The sequence below is a fragment of the Panthera tigris genome, chromosome B1 (genome assembly GCF_018350195.1).
Source record: "Panthera tigris isolate Pti1 chromosome B1, P.tigris_Pti1_mat1.1, whole genome shotgun sequence".
In the NCBI taxonomy this organism is placed as follows: domain Eukaryota; kingdom Metazoa; phylum Chordata; class Mammalia; order Carnivora; family Felidae; genus Panthera; species Panthera tigris.
Window position 1 is genome coordinate 140,872,183 of NC_056663.1, and position 24,660 is coordinate 140,896,842.

General features: G+C 38.3%; 1 protein-coding gene across 1 annotated transcript in view; it reads right to left on the reverse strand.

Moving 5' to 3' along the window:
- The window catches only part of FRAS1 (Fraser extracellular matrix complex subunit 1), a 422,079-nt gene that overhangs the window by 259,833 nt on the left and 137,586 nt on the right, over positions 1-24,660 (reverse strand). Inside the window, exons 3-4 of the mRNA XM_042984325.1 lie at positions 9,634-9,741; positions 1,631-1,723 (exon numbers count right to left, since the gene is read on the reverse strand). Of these exons, the coding sequence (XP_042840259.1) occupies positions 1,631-1,723; positions 9,634-9,741 (201 nt within the window). The remainder of the gene's footprint in view (positions 1-1,630; positions 1,724-9,633; positions 9,742-24,660) is intronic.

A 24,660-nucleotide genomic window follows, 5' to 3' on the forward strand; every position in this document is an offset into this window, starting at 1 on the left:
GTGCCTGGTTAGGTGGGAAGCAAGGAAGATCACTACAAAGATGCAGAAAATACTGTCAATGTTCTCAAGCATCTTAAACCAAGATAAGAAGATTGTGCATGTGCAAAAATATAACACAAGAGAACAAGTGATAAATGTCATTAAACTACAAAGATTTATTGAATTCTGATTTTCCATGTCCCTAGTATCCTCACTCACTCGAGACGTCTGATTGTCCCCTGACCTTGTTTTGAATACTAGGTGCTCCTTCATTTGTGAGATTCAGCTTGGTGCTTTTGACCTTGAACCACACACCTATTCAAATCATTATGACCTGGCATTACTTCCACCACCATTATGCTCTGCAGCACTTTCCATTTCACAGGGGCCCCCTTCAGCAGCAAGGTTTACACCACTCCACATAATGCAGACTGAATTGAGCAGCAAAGGGTGATATGTGGTATGAAGACATTCCCAGCATAGATCCTGCTTGGGTGTCTTTCAGCAACACATTGTGCAGAACTGAAAGAGTGGCTTCCTCAGGTAATTAGAAGACAGTGGCTCAAGGGAGATGATCCTGTCCCACGGGGAAAGTACACTATGCTCACCGAGTTTTAGGTACACACTCTGAATAGCAGCCTAGAGTGGGTATATCAAATCCCACTAACCTGAATGGGCAGAGGCATTAACTTGGGGAGGGGTTTGTATCAGGTGGAAGATGAGGATTAAAAGCAAAGAGCCTCTTTCTACCACATTCAACATCACCTACTGCCTCAGGGTAACGTTTAGGTGTAAGTAAAGATGAACTGTATCCATTCCATTTTCATAAGTCCTATAAGAAACCTTGCAATTGTACTTTTTAATCAGTACTTAATGTCTATAAATTAATCCTAAAGGATCTGGAATGAAAAGAACTTTAGGATTGATTTCTAGTATTGTGGTTCTAAATGGGGGTAGGTGAGCATTTTGTCCCTTAGGAGAAATTTGTCCATGCTTGCAGACACGTCTGGTTGTCAGGACTTAGGGGTGCTTCCAGCGTCTATATAGTGGGTAAAAATCAGGAATGCTGCTAAATATCCTACAAGGCATAGGTCGGCCCCACCACAAAGCCTAAAATGTCAATAGTGCTGAAGTGTAGAAACCTTACTGTAATTGAAAGAGCCTTGAATTTGGAGTAAGAAAACCCAGGTTCTAGGTCAGGTTATACCACTTATTAGTAACAAGACATTGGGCAAGAACCTTAAGCTCTTCACAATTCAACTTTCATCTACAATACAGGAGTAATAAGATCTGCCCTATTCACTCACTGAGGGTTGTTTGTAATTATCAAAGGGAAAAAATATATGTGATACAGAGACAAGGTGGTAACTTCATTATTCAGCATCACAACTTCTTCAATCAACATTGTCGAACTACGCTTTATAGACACAAATTCCATCTACAAATATTTACGTAGGACCTATGAAATTAGTATAACCATTTTAATTTTATTCAAGAAACCCAAATGCCTATGGAAAGTCAAATGGGCCTCAGGTCCTCCACAGCCCAGGCAAAGAAAAAAACCTCTCTTGTCAACACAAGTTCAGCATTCAGCTTTCCCTTGTCAATGATCTACAGGCATAGAATCAACCATAGTTCAGAAAACACTTACCGCATAGATTTTCTTTTCATGATGGCAAGATCCGGAAGTCCTCAACACACACTCAGGGCAGCACTGGTTGGCAGCTATTTGAAGTACTTCTCCCTGAGCATTTAAAAACAGCTCAGTGTAAAACAGCAGCAGGAAACACACTCACAGTGGCTCATGGGACCCCAAGTCATCTCAGATACACTAAATTTCATGAGTTTCCATGGGTGACAACAGACAGGATAAACCAAATAAACTGACAAAAAGGATTCTCTCTGTCAAGATGAGCTTTTCTCAAAGTTAAAACGAACCCTCCTGTGAAAGCAATTTCCTTGAAAATTGTCTACACCTCTTCACATGTAATGAAGTGGAGAATTTTATTCGCTAGAAATGTTCCATCTGAGTGTCACACAAGAAAAGAAGTTGGGGTGAGAGAAGAGCTGTATCTCCCTGAAAAGTTTGTTTCCCTCTGCTGAGAAGAGAAGACTTGGGATGAGGGTGGGGGTGGGGTGGCCACAGAACTGGCAGGTCTTCTAGCTACCTGTGGAGGCCTGCTGCAGCTGGTGGGGGGTGGGGAGGGGGATGAAGTTCTGATGTTCACTTTTACTGAACAGAGTAGCAAGGCACATGGGGCGGGGGACTGACAAAGCTGAGAGAGGAAACAGCATTGTTGTGAAGGTATCACGTGTACTGCAGAGAGCCAGCTAGAGTTCCTGGACTCCAATAAAGATCTACATTGTTTTTCAGGGCTACTGTAATTCGAATAGTGTTTCCTATCGAGATGCGATACTATCAAAGGAACGGGCTACCACGTGATATCCCGGGATCTCCTGGGAAGTTGTCATGTTAACTAACCATCCATTTGCCACTGTGAAGACTCCATCTATCCAAGCGTTATTAAAACTGTGGAGCAAAGAGCATATGTTTGTCTTTGGGGCCCAGTGATCCTCTGACTCATCTTGCTTTTCCACTTAGAAATCTTAGCATTTCAACAAGTCTTAAAGAAGTGACAGACTGGGCAATGAGTGATTTTGACCAAAAATGGTAAGAGAGCCTGCATTAGCCAGGAAATCACAGCTTGTCCACAGAATAAAAGTCTACAAAGAATTCATCCAGTAGAATGAAAATGTGTGTGTGTGTGTGTGTGTGTGTGTGTGTGTGTGTATGCATGCATGTGTGTGTATTAATGTTTCTTTGATATTTGAGGTTTCTTCCATTTAAAAAAATGTACCTACAAGAGAATTCTAATTTTATGTAACTACATCCACAAGAGTGGGTGAGAAATGGGACTAAGATTTTACCACTGTTAATCCACAAGACAGATAAATACAATTTTATCTAGCAACAGTGATCACCAAATGCCTCCTATTTGCTTGACAAGAGATAAAATATACAATATGGGGTTTTATAAAATTATTCATACTATGCAACATTAGTGACTTTTCAAAAAAGTGCTCTCTGAACCCAAAAGGAAACTACACTTGTCTGATTTTCACAGTAAACTGTAGAAAACATATTAGCTTAATTTGCATTAAGAATTTCACACAGAAAATAAGGTAATCCAAGTGTTGTTTATATTCTAACATGGAAGCAGGGAGCAAGGAAGAAAGGCAGATAAAATCAAGGACCATTTTATGCACCCAAATTAGTTTTGTTTTCTATAAAAACTGATTTTTCAGATTGGCCCTCAAAACTCATTTCATAAATATAATATTATTTATTTGTGAACATCAGTGGGGGGCCCCAGCTTGAGTCTAACTATTGAACTTGTGGTAGAACATAAAAGAGGTGATTGGGTCTAAAGGAAGAGCAAAAGATTTTGCATGTGGGCGCTTAGAGAAGGAGAGACAGAGTTCTTGCTTCGTGACCATGTAACCTTGCATAGCCCTGTGAGCTGTGAGCTGCATGGAACACATAAACCTAGGGTTTGCATTGAGGAACAGTGGGAAGTAACTGTATGCGTAAGAGACATCAGTGAAAATTGCTAGGGTTTCTGGGCAAGATTACTTGCATAGGATCTACAAAAATCAACCAACAATAATTATGATGATCATTTGGTAAAGATAGCTAACACTTAACTGAGTACTTAGAATAGCCAGGTACTCTTGTAAGCATATACATGTATGTGCATATACATATACATATATGTGTGTGTGTATGTGTACATATGTATTATGTTTGTATATACACAATATATAATTCTCACAACTTAATTAGGTAAATAGTATTATTAGCTGCATTGAGGTTTGCAGCCAAAACCCCACATGTAATATGGTGTTCCCTTGCATGGTATTGCCCTCCTCTATACATATATATTCTCCAGAAATCCTGAGGAGAGGATTGGTCCCCACAGGACTGGGTTAAATAATTAAGGTTCTAAATACCTCTGTTCTCTTTTTCTCAATATTTTTCTGTCTCTGTCTTTCTCCTTATTCCTAGGTAGCTAGCTCTCCAGCTAGCTATTCTAGATAGATATAGGAACTGGATATAGAATCTGTTACGTATGGATAGGATGGATGGATAGATAGATAGATAGATAGATAAATTGACAGAAAAAGAAGAAACATGTGTCAGAATTTCCATTGACAATAAATTATTTCCAGTCAATCCACGAGTAAAACAAATTGTAAAAGGACATTTTTAAAAGATGAGAGTAATAAAAGTTATTTATTAATAATAATAACTTAGGGTACAATGGTGATTCATTAACCTGTGCCATGAACTAATGTAAGTATACCACAGCAGATTTGAATAACAACACATATTGCTGAGAAACACAAAGGAAAACTTAAAAACAACATGGTAGAGTAGAAATTATATTCGGTCATGAGTCAGGGCCTAAGGTATTGTCATGGCTGGACCACTTCCTAGCTCTATGTCTTTGAGCAAGCGACTAAACCCCTACAGGTCTGTTTCTTTGTCTATAAAATGAGAAAGTCTGACTAAATGAATTCCAAAGGACTCTTGTAGTTCTATCACTCCATAATCTATTTCATTACTTAAAATAAAGAACCCAAGTGCTCTATGATATACTCCCATGATCCTGGAGTAGGAAATTTCTTATGGTTGGATCATTTGGTCCAACCCTCTCATTTTACACAGAAGGAAACTCCTTAGAGTTTCGCAGTCTTCAATTATGTCATTCTTTTTATTACTATCATTCACCAATTTTCTGATCACTCTTTCATACTCACTCACTAAAGACTTGGCTCCGAGGTCGCAGTTTCTTTTCTACACTATGTCTAGATATAATTCTGGACAACTTCAATGTCCATGAAACTGGCATTCTATCCTTGTACATTCTTAACCACTTCAATTCAAACAATCCTCCTCTCCGCTTCACTTGAGTCCCCCCCATGGTCATGGTTGACCTTGGGACCTATCTACACTCCAAATTATTCTATAAGAGAAACCTTCAACTCTCTGAATCTGAACCTTCTGGACTTTATCTCTCTCTCACCCTCACTCCCACCATCTCACGTCTTTCAGCAGAACGACACTTTTTTCCCTCGAAGTCATTCAGCTCCCAAATGGCCTCATTTTCCTATTCATGTTAGCCTCAATGCCCAATCCTTACTGTATATTTTTTCTTTCTCTCCATTGATATGGAAAAGCCTAACCCAGGATCTATTCCACAATTTGTCATTTCTTCCGTTATACCTGGCTAGTAAACATTGATGAGAAAATTATCCCATTATGCAGCTTGGTACCCGCACAGGTTCCTGGTGTCGTGCTCCATGGGCCCTTAATATCACGCACACATACTTTACCTCAACCTTGGTCAGTCCCTTTCTCTCCTCAGTGACAGCTCCTAACATCCACTCTCTTTCTGCTCCCAACCAAATCTCAAAATCTTCACAAAGTCAGATTAGATATGAACTACTTCAGTTTCCTGTCCCTTTTTTTACTTACAAATCTAACTATATCTGTATCTGTCCATGTCTCTTTCTTTCCAGTTTTAGAGAATGAGGTTGGCCTCCCTACCCCAACCTCTGGATCCCACACACTCTGCTTCCTAAAAACCACTCTTTCTAATTCATTCATTCTGTCTGTCCTCCCTACCCCATCTCTCATATCATCAGCTTCTCTCTCTCTTCTAGGTCACCACCCTTTTTCCTCCTAGCATGATCATGTCTGTATCATGCTAATATCAAAAATGAAAACAAAAACAAAACCCTCTCCCTTCTCTTGTTTGGTCATTCTGCAAGTATTGACGAAGCGTCGTACACTGTGCTGTTCGATGGACTGCAATCGTGAAGAAGACATGGTTTTTGCTCTCAAGAAGCTAAGAGTCTGGAGGAGGAAGCAAACAAGTAAATAGGCCTTTGCAGTCTACTTAAGAGCTATAAGAAAAGCAGCAACACAGGAAGGCTCAATGGTTAGGGACGAGAGGTTCAAAGAAGCTTCACAAATGACTGGTGTCTGCCTAATGCCCCATTTCTCTCCTTCTAGTCTCAGCAAAGCTCCCTGCAAGAGCAGCCTTTACTTGGCTTCCTTTCCCTACTTTCTATTCACTCAAACTTCTGTGATATAGCTTCCTCTCCCACCACTCTACTGACACCATCTTCAAGGTGGCCTGTGATCAACACTGTTGATACAAACTCCTTCTGGAAACTCTCTACTCTCCTGGCTATCATCATACTGCTCCCTTCTCTGGCCACTTCTTACCTCTTACCTCTTTGACCACGTCTCTTTAATCTTCCTAAGATCCCTCTTTTATGTTTACCTCCTTGTAAATGACTGTGCTCCCCAAATTGCATCCTTGATCTTATACTCTTTCTTCACAAAATCTCTTTATATGAGCTCATTAAATCTAAAGGTTTACACTACTGACTATATGCTAATAATACCCACACAATATTTCCAACCTTGCCTTCTCCTCTAAGCTTTAGACTCATATATGGGCTCCCTTTTTGACATGCCCACCTGGCTTCTCCATGGACATTTCAAACTCAACGTTCCCTAAAGTGAAATCATCATTTCCTCCCAGACAGAATGCTTGTCCTCATTATCACATATTTTCAATATCAGTCAGTGGCTCAGCTAACAAATCATCAAACCATAAATATGGGAGTCATATCTCCTTTTCCTTTCCCTCACTCTTCTAACTTCATTTAGTTCTGCCTAGTTATCCCCTAAATGTTCTTGAACCTGCCCTTTCCTCTTGAGCCCTACACTACTGGCGCCCTGATTCAGGTGCTCATCCCTTCATCTAGATTATTCTCATGGCCTCTGAATTGATCTCCTCGTTTCTATGCATTATCTTAGAAAAACCAAAGAGATCTTTCTTAAAAGCTGGAAATTATACCCACATGTCTGAAATCTTCATTAGTAATCTATTATCTTAAAAATAGAACCCCAAGCTCCATAGTACAGCATAGTACAAGGCTTTCCATAACCTCGAACTTACCAACTCTCTAGCCTGATCTCTCATTCATTCATCCAATCGGTCAAAAAATATTTATTGAGTGCCTACCATGTGTCAGGTGCTATTGTAGGTGCTGAGGATATACAGTGAATAAAAGAGACAGTAAACAAGAAGTATCAGTAAAATATATAGTATGTCAGATATTTGTGCCAAGAAGAAAAATAAAGCATGGAGGAGGAATAGGAAATGTGTGGTGGGGTAGAGATTTGCAATTTTTTTCAAGTTTTATTTATTTATTAATTTAAGAGAGAGAGGGAGTGGGGAAGGGAAAGAAGGACAGAAAATCCCAAGCAGGCTCCATGCTGTCAGCACAGAGCCCAGCATGGGGCCAAACTCACAAACCAAGAGATTATGACATGAGCCAAAATCAAGATTTGGATGCTTAACCAACTGAGCCACTCAGGTGCCCCGAGATTTGCAATTTTAAATAGAATGACATTAGTGCAAGACTTAAAGGAGGTAAAGGAGGTAAAGAATCAAGTGATTGACATATATATATATCTCCAGAGAATGAACAATTTCATCAGGAAAAGCAGTACAAAGCCCCAAATGTCGAAAGTGTGCCTGACATATCCAGGAACACCAAGCAGGCTTGGTGCCTGAAGCAGGGTAAGCAAGGAAGAAAACAGTAGATTAATTAAAGCGGTACAGTAGTACTTTACAGGACACTGTGAGCAGTTACTCTAAGTGAGAAAAGAAGCCATTGGAAGCCATTGGAGGAGTTTAAGGAGAGAACCAACATGATATAGCTTAATTTTTAATAGGATAACGCTGGTTGCTAAATCAAGATTACAGTGAAGAAGCAGATCCAGAAACAGTGAAACAAGAGGCTAGAGTGAGAATACAGACAAAAAAAATGATAATAGGTAGAACCAGAGCTAAGAGCAGGGAAATTACATTTGGGATCTACGGTTTTATGAAGAAAGCTGGGGAGTTGCTAATGCACTGGATGTGAGATGTAGGAGGTGGTGGGGAGGTCAAGGATGATGCTAAGTGTTCTGGCCTGAGCAACTGGGAGAAAGGAGTTGACATTTACTGAGATGAGAAAAATTAGAAAAGCAAATTGGGAAGGGACAACATCATGTTTGGTATAGAACAGAAGTCAGAAACTTATTTTCTGTAAAGGGCCAGATAATAAATATTTTAGCCTTTGAGGGCCACATTTGGTCTATGTCACAACTACACAACTTTGTCCTTGTGCTATAAAAGCAGCCACAGATAACACATAAACAAATGAGTATGCCTGTGTTTCAACAAAATTTTGTTTATGGACATTAAAATTTAAGTCCATATAATTTTTATACCATGAAATATTGTTGTTTATCTTTTTCCAACCTTTTAAAAATGTAAAAAGTGTTCTTTTGTTGTAAGTCATACAAAAACAAATGGCAGGCCAGATTTCATCTGCTGAGCCCTGGTACAGAACACATTTAATTTTCAGCAATATGATCAATATCTTCCAACATTTCATTCCAGGCTTCTTACAGGATACCACAGCTGTTCACGTGCAGCAGAAGAGGGTGTATCTTCATGGCCTTTATATGACCAGCTCAGATTCTGACATAACATGCTAAGCAGCAAAGTAGAGATCTTTTAGGAGTATTGGCTCCATAAAATAGAAAGCCCCATATTTACAACAAAAGATTATTAAATTTACCAACACTGGATGTACACCCAGCTTCTCAGAAATAAACCCATGAAGAAATTGAGGGCTACACTGAAAGGTAGAAAGAACCTTCCCTCCAACGTTAGAAACAAACAGAAACATATTAGCGCTAGATGGCATAAAGTCTCAAGATTCATTATTATGGGGGGGGGGGGAGAGAAAGAGAAAAATAAACTGTACCTGTGAAATTGACAGAATGCTTTTTAAAGAAAAAAATTTAGTCTTCTCCACAAAGTTTCAAATGTTCAAATTTGAAGCTTAAGCTTTTTTTTAATAGATTCACTTTAAAAAGAAAAGAGTCAGCACCTGGAAAAAATATTCTAACAGAATAGATGTGTCAGAAAAAAACTGAAAATTTTTAACAAAGGGGAAAGGAGGAAATATCTCTCATATACTTGGTCAACCAGGAGATTTCTCAAGTCAAAGGTCTTAGTGAGCTCAATGGCAGCACAATAATGTCAGTGGGAGAACAAATAGTATTTTTGGAAAATCATCTTCAAGAAGTCAATGATGACTTTCAGTCCATTCAATGGCTTGTAAATGTTGTGGTGATTATCAACAACTTTGGCACTGGTCAGCCCCAGGGAACCCTCTGGGCAGCAGATGATTAACTGCATAATCATGGTTAGGTTGCTTAAAATCTCCAGGCTTCATATCCTCATCTGTAAAGTGGGGATAAAGATACTTGCCCCACATGATATTAAATGGGATAACGTTTGTAAACCTTTCACTGAGTGCCTGGTCCAGAGTAAATTCTCAATAAACAGAAATTAAGATATTCTTAGATGTGATGTTAAAATTCTCTTCTGAATTTCGTAAGGCTTCCAGTTAGAGATTGGGATAGATGTCAGAAACAAACAACTGAAAAGATGCAGAAACCCTAACCTTCTCTGACTTTACCTGTTCATTGAGGATACAATTAGGATGACATACCTTTTCAAAGGCACACTGAGGGTTTCTGCAAACAGCAGGTTTGCAGATAACGATGTTGCCATGGCAACGGCAGTTCTGGCATGAATCAGGCTTCCAAGTTGTGGCATCCTGCAAGGAAGCATAAGCTTTCAGTTAAAAACTGATCAGTCAAGGTATGAGCACAGCGAAGCAGCACCATCAACAGCCCCACAGCCTAAACAATTAAAAAGCAACAGAAAGTCACAGGCACACACAGTGCTTGCTGGGCACTGATTAAACCCTGAGAGGCAATAAAAGCAGTATAATCCATTTCACCACAGTCAGCCCACGTAGCCAAAAACAAGGGCATGCGGCAGAGAGCTGTCGATACCCAGAGTGAAAAACATCGATTGGCCTGAAACCTCAGGAGGACACGCTGCTCCCTGACTTGAAGTTTCTCTTTGTTGTTAACTAACAGAAACCATCGGAGCATGTTTAAAGGAAAATGACACTTGGACTGGGAGTAACCAGCATCCTAAAAGCAGGATTTGCCAGTAGATAACATCAGCACCTTAGACTTCACTTTCTGTCTCTTGCATACTGCATATTCTAATGCTCACAGCACAAGGACTTGGGTAAGTAGTTCAATATTTTTGAAGCAGATCAACCAACATATTGAGTAACTATTGTATGCCCAGATGTACACTAAACATACTGGGGTACAAAAGAAGCATGCATATGAGCACAATCCATAAGATTCTCACAAATTATTATGGATTATGAACATGAGGGCCTTTGACTTGAACCGGGATGAGCTGGGACTTCCCCACAAAAAAGCGGAGACCAAGTGGGATAGTTAATGTTACATGTCAACTTGGTTAGGCTGTAGTGTCTTGTTCTTTGGTCAGACACCGCCTACATGTTGCTAAGATATTCTGTAGATGTAATTAACATTTACACTCAGTTGATTAAGTAAAGGAGATTACCTTCAATAACATGATAAGCCTCATCCAATCAGTTGAAGGTCTTTAGAGCAAAAATTGACGTTTCTTGGAGAGGAAGGAATTCAACCTCAACAGTAAAACATGGAATTCTGCCCGAGTTTCCAGGCTACCAGTCTGCCCTACAAATTTCAAAATTTCAGACTCGTGACTGCAACTTCAAATCTTGCCTTAATTTCCAGCCTTCTGGCCTGCCCTACAGATTTTGGACTTGTCAGTCCTCACAACTGCATGAGCCAATTCCATGGAAAAAAAAAACCAAACCCAATACATATATACACACATATATATTTAAAGATACACATATGTCTCCTTTTGGCTCTGTTTCTCTGGAAGACCATGTCTGCCATACCAGTGCTAGCACAGATTTACATGGAGGTGCACAACATTTCCAAGCACAAATGAGGTCATTCTTTCACACCGAGAAATGGTCTTGGAAATGTGCTTCAAACCCAAAGTCATTTAAGAAACACAAAATATATCCGAGGTAAGGTAACATTCCCAGTGGCTAATTCACAAAAACTCTGAGCCAAAGCAAATGAGTACTAGAACCTGATTTGGAATACCTCTGAATTTCTTTCTTTGTTTTTTTCTTTTATTGTTATAGCACATGCCTCTGAAATTGACAATACTGTGCCAACTACAGTCTCCTCTTAAGCGAAAGAGCAATGACAAGTAGGCAAGGAAAAACAGGTTTCATTCCCTGTAATGTAAACGATGTAATATATGTCCCTTGCTGATTTCGAGAATGCAATATCAGTTTCAAGGTATAGGATAAAAACGACAACTTTACAAAGCCAATGGCCACCATTTATTGACTATTATCTTATGCTGACTTATGCATGACTTTGGGAGCAAGAAACACTGATAGAGGAGGCATTTGTAGTACTGGAGGTGGGTGGCCTAGTTTGCTTTCCTGACCTCTGCCATCATTCTAGAGGGCTGGGCCCAGCAGAGAGGGAAGTAAGTGCACACTTCTCTGAAAAGCACTGACATGTGTGACAACTCTGTAGTGCTGGCACTATTATTAGGACTATTCCCACTTTACGAATGAGGAAACAAGACATGAGAGATTGAGTAATTTGCTCAAATCCACAAAACTCTAAGAGATCTAAATACTCAGGGTCAGGAGTCAAGCTGCCTGGATTTGAACGCTGGTGTCACCATTCACAACAGTGAGTCTGTCATGGGGGCGCCTGGGTGGCTCAGTTGGTTCACCCGCTGACTCTTGATTTTGGCTCAGGTCAAGATCTCAAAGTTTGTGAATTTGAGCCCCATATCAGGCTCTGTGCTGATGGCATGGAGCTTGCTTGGGGTTCTCTCTCTCTATCTCTCTCTCTCTCTCTCTCAAAATAAATAAATAAACATTAAAAAACCAAAAAGAACAGTGAGTCTGCTATCAAGTTAAGGTGTCTGTGCCTAGAATTTCTTATCTGTAAAGTAGTAATGATAAAGTACTTAACTCATAGGGGTGTTGAAAGGATCAAATGGGATGATGTATTTAAAGAGATCCGAACAGTGTCTAGAATTTACTGAGGGCCTATTGAATGTAATATATTTTTAATCCAAATGCTTTCTAAGATGTCATGATCATTTAGCAAGCATCTCCTAAACATTTTCTTTTCTCAGAGTGAAAACAGTCCCATAAGTACCTGACTTCCCCATCTTCCCACATCAGGCCACACAGGTAAAGCAGACTGAAATTATTATTTAATTAGGACCCTAGGACTGAAAGGATTCAGGACATTGCAGGAGAAGGGAAGAATGAATCCACACATTGATTTTCAAGACTACTTAGGAAATTGGAAAAGTCCCTGTGTCGCTGAGCTGACATAACCAGGAATCCATGTCTTCCTTTCATGCAGATATGGGATGGCATTACCACCTCCATGGACTCCCTTCAGCTCAGTACGGCTCTAAGGCACAGTCACCTTCGCTCTCTCTAGGCCTGGCATTCTTACGCCAGGGGTCAACTTCTTCTCTGCATGTCAATTGTTGTCTCAGAGGCCCCAGACTCCGAAACAGTCCATTATACTTGTTAGCAGCTCTCAGTCACTGCACTTGGCTTACTGAACTTTAAATAGGATCCTCTAAAAACATGGAATATTTTACTTTCACTCATAGAAGCATAATTTTTTCCTTATGTTAATTCAAAGTTAAATTTATCTGGGCCCAAGAGGCCTTCCTGAATGTGTTTATGAATCTGTCTTCCTATCAGACTATCACTCTTTAAAGAAGGAGATCTCATTTTATTCCTCTATATATCCCCTTCACCAAGCATGGTTCCCGAGTGCTGGATGAATTAGTTAATGAACAATCCTGAGTACTTGTTAGCCCTCAAGAAAGCATCTCTCCCTGAAAATTGAGATATCCCAGTTAGAATGCAAGATCTTGATAAAACAACGTTTAAGTGACAGCACTACAAAATCCCCATAATGTTGATGGCTATTACTTCACTGGAATCAAACCATGTTTGAAAAAATTTTTCTTCATCTGGCCATCGGACTTATCAAAAACTTCCTTATATTGATGTCCTAATAGAGTAAGTAATTTATGGCTAATTTAAAATAAAATGAGCACTTGACCAATGCCTGGATAGATAGCCATATATTTTTCAGGTCTAAAACTTTACGAATCAATTTCTACGGTTCCATAAAATTGCTTTATGAAGGTAGGGATAGGAGAGTTCCTCAATAGCTAAAACTTTGGATAAAGCTATAAAGTCCAAAGAAATAACATTGTAAAGTAAGTTTTACAGATTTTCCATGTTACTGTTGCAATTCTGTTGCTTTATAATCCTTTCTTGCAATCTAACACACTCTGCAAAAGAAGTCTTAAAATAGTTTTTCCCTAGAATATAGATTAAGGTATTAGATTATGACAAACCTAAAAAACTATCGAAATATAATCTGCTAATCAGTTTATAATATTTTAATAATATATGAATCAAATTCTCTTATAGATAATACGGTGTCTCCATCTACAAATATCTTAAAGTGATAGCCAGGTAATTCAAGAAAAATAAATTATTTCACTTGGTTAAGTATTTATTGAACATTTGATTCATGCTAAAAATATACAGTGAATATATCCCTCATCAGTACTAAAATTTCTGGGGGGAAATTATTTACAGTATTCTGTAAGAGCAGTTATATCAACTGTCAACATAAATTTTCTTCAATTTGAATAGTATAATAACCCTATTTTAATTATTAATTCATCTCATTTTAAATTCCCTTGGTTTCTTAGACCAAAAATGAGAAAAAAGAAATAAAGCTCACCCAAAGCTGTGCTTTCAAGTTACAAAATAATATGTAGAATATAATACCATTTTTATAATAAAAATATACTTATGTGCATGGAAACAAAATATGGAATTATATAAGGTAGTAAGTGAAGGATGGTCATTCTCCAGTATGGACTGTAGGTAACTTTTTGGGTTTTTTCCCCTTTATCCAATCTACAGTTTCTATTTTTTTCAGTAACAAAAATATATAATTTATGTGATTTTTTTAGCATATTAAAATTTTCTAGAAAAGCTTGACCAGTATAATAGGCATGTATATTTCCCATTTATTCAATAAAATATTTCTTTAAATAAAATAGTTTCACAAAAACCTCAGCTTCTCAAAGCCATCTTTAGGTGACTCAATGCTGGGATACAGAGCTGATGAGAAACTCTCAGGTGGGGAGACATGGACCAGGACCCCTGGCTTCTCTGGGTGGTAGGATAGCTATAGGTGGCTTGGGCATCAGGTCCCTATACACTCATATTCTGGAAGATGGTACAACACTTTCGCTTTTATGAGTTTCTTTTCCTATTTTGATAAATCTTCTTGGCATCAAGAATTACTGATTCTTCTGTCCTTATGTTTAGCCCTTGGGAGACCCAAAGCTTCCTTGAGTCAAATGGGAAGACCTAGCTGGAGACTGCATGGTGAGGGTACAAGTTTGGGACTGACAAATGAAAGCTGTTGGAATCACACTGGAGGAAGTGGGTGTTAACAGTCTCTCCAAGCACCTTCTGGGGAACAAGGTAGCTTGTAACTTGGAGCAAACCAGGCTCCAAAGTGGGGATCTCGAATAAGATGGTTCAGGATAGGATTGTCATAACTTGATGGCACCAGATCATACTTTTCTCCTCCTTAAAAAGTTCAAGTGGTAACTTATTTCTCTCCCTGATTTCATTTTCTACCCTCTCTCTGAAACCTTTTTTACCTGGATCTAGCTATACTGGTTTTCTTTGCTATTCCTGAAACTACCAAGTATGTTCCCAGCTCAGGGCCTTAGAATGTGCCACTCTCTCTGTTTGGGGTGCTCTTTCCCCCCAAACATCACCATGACTTATTCTTTCATTTCATTCAAGTGGCTGCTCAAATACCACCTCCTCAGATAGTATTTTGCACCTATCTATTCCTTTACTTGGTTTTCTTCCTCGTAGTCACCACTTAACATCATATTATACAGTTGTTTACTAATGGTCTTTCCTTTTTCCACTAGAACATAACCCTAAAAGATCAGGAATTTTGTTTGTTTTGTTCACTTCTGTGTCCCTAATGTCTAGAACAGTATCTGCACATAGTAGATGAAACTTACATGATCCTTTAAAATCACCTTTAAAATATAAGGTAGAAGAACAACAACAACAAATATGTTGTATTCCTTTTTCTGCCAACCATAGGTAAATAGGATCTGGGCATTGAACTGGCATGTGGGAGGTGGAGTTAAATCAAAGTACCTATCACATATTTAACAGGGAGCCATTTATCTAAACTTCTTGAGTTATTCCCAAACCTTCTTGCACTCAGTAAGATTTTTAAAAATTAATTGTGTTTCCTACTTGTCCTTCAACTCAAGAGAAGGCCACAATATTCAACTGGGTCTCATATCTTCATTTCTGGAGGTTTATTTTCTGACAAGTCTAGTTTTCAGAAAAGATAATCCATAAAAAAAGTTTCGTTGACCCAGCTCCAGTTCAGGCACGGAAATAATGTTCTTGTTTGTCAAGGAACCATAAAGAAACGAATCAATAACTTTCATAAGGTTATTTTAGAGTTCAATTCTTCTCCCCAAGTGCCCTTCCTCAGACAGCTTAGATAAACAATACCTTTTTCATTCAGTCTCATTTTAAAGTTCATGTAAAGCTCCTTATCCAGCCTCAAATAAAAAGGAGCAGAAGACACATATTGTTAAGGAAAGATAGGAGTCCTTATCTTTACATTAAATTCTCTTCTTTCAGGAGGAGCAAATGCCAAATGAGAGAGAAAATGGCAGACCACTTCCTGTCTGAGACCTATTTCAAAAGCTTGCTTCATATAAGGCCCCCTTATGGAGTTTGTTGTTTTCCACACCAAGGACCTAAGTAGTTTCCCATTACTGCATCCTGGAGAGACTAGCTTGTACCTGATGTCTTCCTCCAGCTGTCTTAAAATGATAAACTCAAAGGCACCAGCTATAAGAAAATCAGTTTGGATACAGAAACAACAGCATGAATCACAGATGAAAAGACAGCTGCTACACATAACTGAAAATGTCTTTGTTCAACTGGCTGACAAGAGTCGCTGAACAGCATGCCAAGTTAACATCAAATTCCTGTACATATGTTTCCTTAGGGTAGTGTGGTAGCACAGGCAGGGGCAGGGGAAGGAAAGGGAACAAGTTCCTGCCATGTGCCAGTATTTCCGTGAGTCCCCCATACACACGCTAGCCTATTGGTCCTCCCAGCAACTTGTGAACAAAGTATCACTACCTTATATTTTATAAAGGAGGGAATAGGGTGTCAAAAGACTGAAGGAATTGTCCACAGCACATAAGTCATGAATAGATCTGGATTCAAACCCACCCTTTTCTTCCATGCTCTACTATTGTCATATAATATCAATAACAATAGAATGCCTTCTATTGTATAGCAGTCTTACCAGTTCAAATCACGCTTACTTCCATCTCTCACTCTACAAGCCAAAATGAGGCACAAGAGGGCAGTGCTGCAAATCTTCAGAGGAAAGGACTGTGGGGTTAAGTGACTTATCTGCCTAAAATATTCCCCATGCCTGCAAAGCATATTCCTACCCCCTTTTAATCTAACTTCCATCATCATGTCCTCCAGGTCTCAGTTGAAATATTACTTCCTCAGGGAGGACCTCCCTGCCTCCTTGACTAAGGTAATATTTCCCTGCTCCATGTTCCCAAAACTTCCCCTACTTTCACAATGCAAGACTTACTTATTCCTCCCAGGTCTGTTTTGCCCAGAAAAGAAGAAGGAGAAAAATGGCACTTTCTGGAATCCAGACTCTGAGACACATTCAGATCTTTTATATTTCTCCCTAAAATATTGTGAGATAGATATCATCATCCCCACTTTACAGATGAGGAAACCAAGGTTCATAGGAGTTAGGTAATATTACCAAAGCTTATAAGTGATGGTACCTATATTTGAACCAGTGTCTATTAGATTCTGAAGCTTTTATTATTCCAACCATACCCACTTCTGTACCCACAGCCTTGGTCTGTGAACACAAGGGCATACACCACATTAACTCAAGCAGCAATATCAGGATAGTAGAGTGGGTAAACGTGGGTTCAAATACCAACTCAATTTCTCCCCAGCTGTGGGATCTTGGGACAAATCTCTTGGCTTTTCTGAGTGTCCATTTCCTAACATATAATACAGATAAGACAGAACTAAAGAGAGAGAGTAAAGATGAAATAAATTAATATACTTTTTTTTAAGTTTATTTATTTATTTTGAGGGGGGGGGGGCAGAGAGAGAAGAAAAGAGAGAATCCCAAAGCAGACTTTGTGTTGTCAGCTCAGAGCCTGACATGGGGATTGATCCCATGAACCATGAGATAATGACCTGAGCCGAAATCAAGAGTCAGATACTTAATTGACTGAGCCACCAAGGTGCCCCTAAATTAATATACATGTTAGCACAGTGGCTGATACATAGGAAGCACTTACTAAATGTTAGATATGAGTTTGGTCACCTGTCACAACCTTAACCAGTTGATGATGGTATTTTCTGCTACAGAGAGTAGTTGTAACATTTAGAGCTTTAGAAAATCCTCCTGGAATCTCCAGTTTCCAAGATAAGGAGGAGTTAACTTTCCCATAGCTTAAATGTTTACAAAATATTCCACTAGAGAGTGCTGTGGAAACTACACTCCTAGAAGAGTATACCAAAAAAAAAAAAAAAAAAAGAATCTCTTCAAAATGTAGAATAAAATTAAATGCCCAGTAAATGTGCTTCATATTCCAAATTCTGAAGCAATGGAAACACAGTCTTAGCTCTGTAACTCTTCTATTTTTTACGCACAGCTTTCTATTTATTCTAACACAATTCTATTACAGTGAAAGGACAACCCAAGAACATCCAATGACAAAATAACCCTCATAAATTTCTAGAGATGTTACCTGCAGAAAAAGTTCTATAATGAATAAAAAGTCTGCCTCATATTTCCACTTTAAGTAAGTCAGATACTAAGGAGACCCTGGTATAGCTTAAGCTTATAATCACATTTTTCCCTCTAACAATTCAGCTCTTACACATTTCATTTCACACTCCTAAGGAAAATGAAGGAAAAAAAATACGCATTCAAAATATTTGCACATGAAATTAAATTACTGCTATTCCATTATATCTCGTATTAATATTATTTATTTTGTCTTCCTCTCCCACTAGATCATTATCATTTGTTTTATAATTTGTTGTTCATTTGTCTCCCTCCCTTCCCAAGAGTAGAGACAACTTCTTTATATATAGATAGCTTTGTGTTCCCATAGTGACTAAAACATAATAGGCACTTACAATGTTTTTGACTGAGTTAATGGATGGATGGATGGATGGATGGATGGATGGATGGACATTCTCAAATTTGGATAATCACTAGCCATTTTGTGATGTAGTTGCTGAAAAGCCAAATATATAGACAATAGCACTTCACTACCCATGCTGCCCAATAAAAGTCTTGCTCCTGCAATGGCCATTTTCAATATGCACTATGTGAAATCCTGCCTTCTAGACTTAGGTCTCAGTCAAGACCTTTACTCTGAAATGGCCCCTCTATTTCTGACTGAATGCCAGGCTCACCTGCCTGATACTGCCATGTTCCAGCATGCCAACACTGCACGTATCATTTGAAGTTCTGCTGCATGTCCTCAACCCCTCTTTTTTCCTGTAGCCAGGCTCTTAGCAGTTGACCTAGTTAAATTGGCCATCGAATAAATGGCTGGGAGCTGTACTGACACTCACATTCAACCAGGAAAAGCCACATCCTAATATGCCTGTTTTCAGGCCTGAACAAGGCCCTGACTCAAAGACTTCATTACCAGCAACCTCACTATTTAATGTAAAGCAAGCTCTTAAACAGGGGCTACGCTGCCCTAAGAGGCATTTGAAAATTTGTTTTGAAGACTGAAGGTTGGGGTGCTACTGGCATTTAATGGATACGGATCATAAATTCTAGATTTCATGTCATGCAAGACACTCTTGCACAAAGAAAAACTGTCCCATTTCCAGATGACATTTGAATGTCCTTCCAAACATTCATGTCAGTGAAAAATCTGTTTATAATTACCTGGTTATTATCCTAACTCTGTTTCACATATAAACACAAAAAAACTTATTGGATAATAATATGTACTGAATTATCCAAAAACTTAACTATCATGTAACTCAAGGGAAGACTGTACTTTATTTTGTTTAGAACTTTATGAAAATAACAGAAGACAAAAAAAAAATTGTATTGGAAATTTTTTAGAAACTATGAATGTTTTATCAGATAACCAGTATCCCCAACCATAATTAATTGGAAATTCAAGAACAGCAAAATACAAACAAATGAGATTAATTTTTTTAATTGCATGCTGAACATAACTTAAAAGAATATTAGTTAAGTGAGGAGATAGCTCATTAGAAAATATCCAAACTGAGGGACAAAAAACAAAAAGTATTAGAAAAGAGCATGGGAGACACATGGAACATACTGTAAGGTTTAATATATACGCATGTGAGGAAGAGATGACAGAAATGGGCAAAAATAAATTTTTGAAAAAATAACAGCCAAAAAATTTCCAAAACAAAGAAAAACATTAAGATTCAAGAAAGGATAAGACTATCAAGCAGAATAAATACAAAGAAAATAATACCTTAAGCACATTGGAGTAAGACTACTGAAAACTAACAGTAAAGAATAAAATCTGTTTTTCCTCTCTATTCCTCCCCACTTCCCCAGCCCCTAGCAACCAATTTCTATTTTCTGTTATATGAGTCTATTTTTTTTTTTACTTTTTATTTTCATCGTTTTTCAAAATTTTATTTATTTAAGTAATCTCCACACCCAGCATGAGACTTGAACTCACAATTCCAAGATCGAGTTACATGTTCTTCTGATTGAGCCAGCCAAGTGGCTCTTGACTTTTTTTTTTTTTTTGAGATTCCATCTATAAGTGATATCATATTGTATTTGTCTTTCTCAGTCTGGCTTATTTCACTTAGCATGATGCCCTCCAAGTTCATCTGTGTTGTCACAAATGATAGGATTTCCCTGTTTTTAAGGCTGAATAATATTCCTGTGTGTGTGTGTGTGTGTGTTTCACATTTTTTTTATCCATTCATCCACTGACTGTCACTTAAGTTGTTTCCATAGAGAAAAATCTTAAAGTCTATAGAGGGGTGGAGAATTATCTTCAAAGATGAACACTAAACCTGATAGCCAACTTCTCCACAAAAAAAAATGATGGAAGTCAGGAAAAAAATCTTTGAAGTGATAAGTAAAAACAATAATCAATTTAGGATTCTATACCCAGCAAAAATAGCCTTCAAAAAATAAAAGTGAAATAAAAACATTTTAAATTAATAAAACTTATGAGAATTTGTCACCTGCAGACCCAAACATAAAAAAGTAAAGGAAGTTCTTCAGGAAAACAGAACATTATTATAGACGGAAACACAGTAATGTAGGAAGAAACTGAGAGTAATGGAAAGGGCAAATGTGTGGGTAAATATAAAAAATAACTGTGTAAAACAAAAATAATATTTTGTGGAATTTAAAATGCAGCTAATATAAAATGGATAACAATAACATCTAAGACTGCAGAAAAGTAAATAAGTTTAAAGTGTTTCAAGGTCCTAGTACTAGTTGGGAAGAGCTAAATAATTAATACATGTAATCTCTAGGATTACCACTAAAAGAAATAGTAAAAGCATGTATAACTAAAGAAACTAACAGATGGGGAAATGAGTTTTGTATTGATCCAAAAGAAGAAAAGAGAAAAAAGAAACACAAAACAGGAGAACAAACAGAAAACAAATAGTAAGATAGTAAATATAAACCTTCAAATATCAATAATTATGAAAATGAAAATTAAAAGATTGTCAGACTGGATAAAAACAGTGAAATGGATCCAATAACATTGAGAGCCATTCTTGCAAAGTACCAATTGAACATCTCAAAGATAAAAAACCCAATTTGTATATGTATATAAATATATACATATTTGTACACATAATTTGTATATGTATATAAGTATATACATATTTGTATACATTTATACCTCTGCCCCATCCAAGATGGAATTTCAGAGACTAAATTCTTCAACCATTCAAGTCACCAAGAATTTGAGGATCTGTCACTGTGCTAAGCAACTGGGAATTACAAAAAAATATAAACTGGATACCGAAGAATACAACCCTGTTCCTTACATATGCACTTGAACTTGAAATACAGTTGAAGAAGCAAGATTTTGAAAATAATTAGGGAACAAAGGAAAAGAATAATTGAAGAGAGAACCTAGTATGGAAAAAGAGCACTGGACTAGGAGTTAGAACCTGCCTTCAGCAAGCTGGGCACACTAGACAAGATTCTTCCTCCATAAATTCAGAGGCTAGAGCTCAGTGTCCATAATCTAGAAATGAATTCTGGAGTCATACATCTGGGGGGTAGAATCTAGCTCCTTGACTTAATAGTTACAGAACCTTAAACAAGATAATTTCCTGACTAAGCTTCAGTTTCCTTTTATATAAAAAAAATATAAAGATAATAAAACCTACTCAAGAGGAATATTAGGAGGCTAAATTACATAACACATTTTAGATTCCTCAGCACAGTGCCCAACACTTATAGGGTAGAGCAGAGGCTTCCAGTTCTCTATCCTTAGACCCTTCCTGTACTCCAAATAAATCTCTGTATGACCTCTGTTTGTCAGAGGGATCATCACTGTACATCTTTGTACAGAGGTCATAAAGCAGTTCATCATCTGCTTGATTTTTTTTCTCATGTGTGCATTTCATGACCATGTTCATCAATATACAACCACTCCTGATGTGCAAGTTACAAAGCTTACTTTTCAAAATAAGATACCATATAGATAATGCATTTTTTTAATCAAACACTCAACTTTCCAAACCCATTTTATAATGTCCATTTTAAAATGTCTTTACACAAGTTATATGTCCATGCAATACTCATGGCTACTTTTTACTAAATAACTATTATATACATACATTACATATGTATGTGTCTTATATATACATATATGTGTATATTACAGGTGTATATACATGCATATGTACACCTATAATATTCATATCACATACAAATATGTATTTACATGTGACATTTAATCCTTGCAAAAACCTTGTGAATTACTTAATTATTGCTTCTGTTTTCAAAAAAAAAAAAAAAAGAAAGAAACCAAAGCTTAAAAAAAAAAAAAAAATTGGTGACTTATCATATAACTGGGAAAGCCAGAATTTGAAGGCAGGGCTGCTTAGTATCAAGAACTATGCTCTTTCAACTAAAAGATGATAATTCTGGAGAGGACAGCTCTCAACAGGTTTCTGTATAACTGATCACCTGACCTAATTGACTTTGGCTGCTGTCACCACCTCCACCCCACCACAGTGCAGCTGGCAAGGATTTCTGCACAGGAAGGAATCTGGGACCAACAAGGGTAACCAGCTCTGCCTCAGCAACCTTACTCTCAATATCTTACTCAAGATCTTAAACTTCGAAGGAAACAAAAACAGCTTCTCCTCTAGAAATGTTTCAGGAAGCTTTCTATAACGCCACATGGCATAATAAAGTAATAATGATATGGTAACAAAACTGTACCAGACAACACTGCTCAAATCAACCTTCTTAATCTTGGCAAACGAGAAGAGTGCATTACATAGCTGCTGCTATTTCCATGTCCTGGGTGAGTAGTGGAAAGTCTTCCAAAGTTCTAAGTCAGAGATGGTAGACAGGTTTTCTCACAGATGCCAGCTCTACAAAAAAAAAAACACTTAAAATGCTGTGTTGAGGAGGATTCTGAAGCTCTGTCCAAGTAGGGTAAGTGGAAAAATTACTATTGCATGCCACGGGCTCAGGGTTAAATAGTGGGGAGGAGCAGAAGTTACCCATGCCATGTGATCCCACATGCTACAGCCCACACAGTCTACCCTAAAATATTGTTCACCATTGTCACTCGATTCAGGAATTAAAATGGGAAAAGAAAAAAAAAAAAGGAAAAGAAAAAAGCAAGCAAGCTCGGTTTGGCCAAAACCACTGATATGATTAACTTTAATGCCAAACTAATCAACCACATTTTACTTTTCTTATTTTTCCATTAAGCTATTCAACTCTTTCCAGACATGTAAACCTTTCCTCATTCATAACCAGTTTACAAATGGGCTTCTGTTCTGCATCAGCTACTGTTCCCAAGAACACTCTGGCACAGGCCACGACTGGCATATGGGGTTAGCATCTTCACCTCTGGGAACATGGATTCCACCCCCATCCCAAACCAAGAGGAAATTAACTGCCAGTTCTGATGGGAATGACATATTGACTAAGTACTTAGACCAAGCAATCCACTCCTGCAGTCAGCAAAATACACAGTGGTTGTATTCTCTAACAACATAAGAATGCTTGATTAGATTTGCCTCAAACCTCACTGTTTGCCAGGAAGCCACTGAAGAGAAGCAGGGATCAGGTGTCTCCAAGGAAGACCCTCCCAGGGTTCACTGTGAAATCCAGAGGCAGAACCCAGAGCAATTACACTTCTGGTACAATTACCAGCATCACCCACTCCCTGCCAACTGAGGAGACTTGGCAGCTGAATAATACAGCTTTCATTTTACATTTCCACTCCAATTAGCTGACAGTACTAGTCAATTGGCTGCATCAAACAAAAAGCAAGAGAAGTTGAAAGGCCTCTGTGTGGTTTACAGAGCTGTGCCTTAGAGAACAATGAAGAGATGAAAGGGACTGAAAAGAGAATTAGGGGACCCACCGCAACAAAAGGGCCAGCTGCAAACAACCCACAGGTGGGACACATGGTTCAAGTGGTGCACCGGAGATATTTAAGCTTAACACTCATCCCACCTACTGTCTGTTCTACTAATGGCAAGAGAATTCAATCACTGCCCCTGTAAGGTCTGGTTGGGACTTAATAACATTGCACAGTATATATGCATACAAAAAAGCACACATTCTCCTGAGAACTACCCTCTCCCGTCCTACCACACAGTCCACATTTACAGAGAAATTACTGAAATGAATGCAAAGTCCCGCTAGTGCTTAGGGGCTGTGAAAGGAATAGAAGACAATGAGTTTCGGGGTGGGTGGTAAGGGTTCACAGTCTCACCGATGAAATGCACACAGGAAACAAGGAACCATACAGTGGACAGCAGGGACAATGGGAGGGTGCAGCAGTGACTGAGTAACTGAACCATCAGAATGTGCTGACCAGTGCCAGGATCCTAGGTGGATCCCACAGAGGGGTTCTAATAGATTCCACTGGAGTTCTCTGAAGTTCTGGCTGGAAAACTGCAGTAACTCTTCCAGAGCTGAACAGAATCAACCAGGGCCTCAGGCCCAGTAATAGTCCACACTGAACCCGGCAAGTTTCCACATGCTGCCCCGTTCTCCTATATTCTTCCAGAGCTTAGAGGAGCCTAATCACAGCCCTTGTAAACAGCCTGGGAGAGTTCTGTCTGGTCACATTGTGGACAAACCTAAAATTCCCAGTGCCCTTGGGGGAATGGTTCTTTTAAAGACAGAACATACATTATAATTTGTTTCCT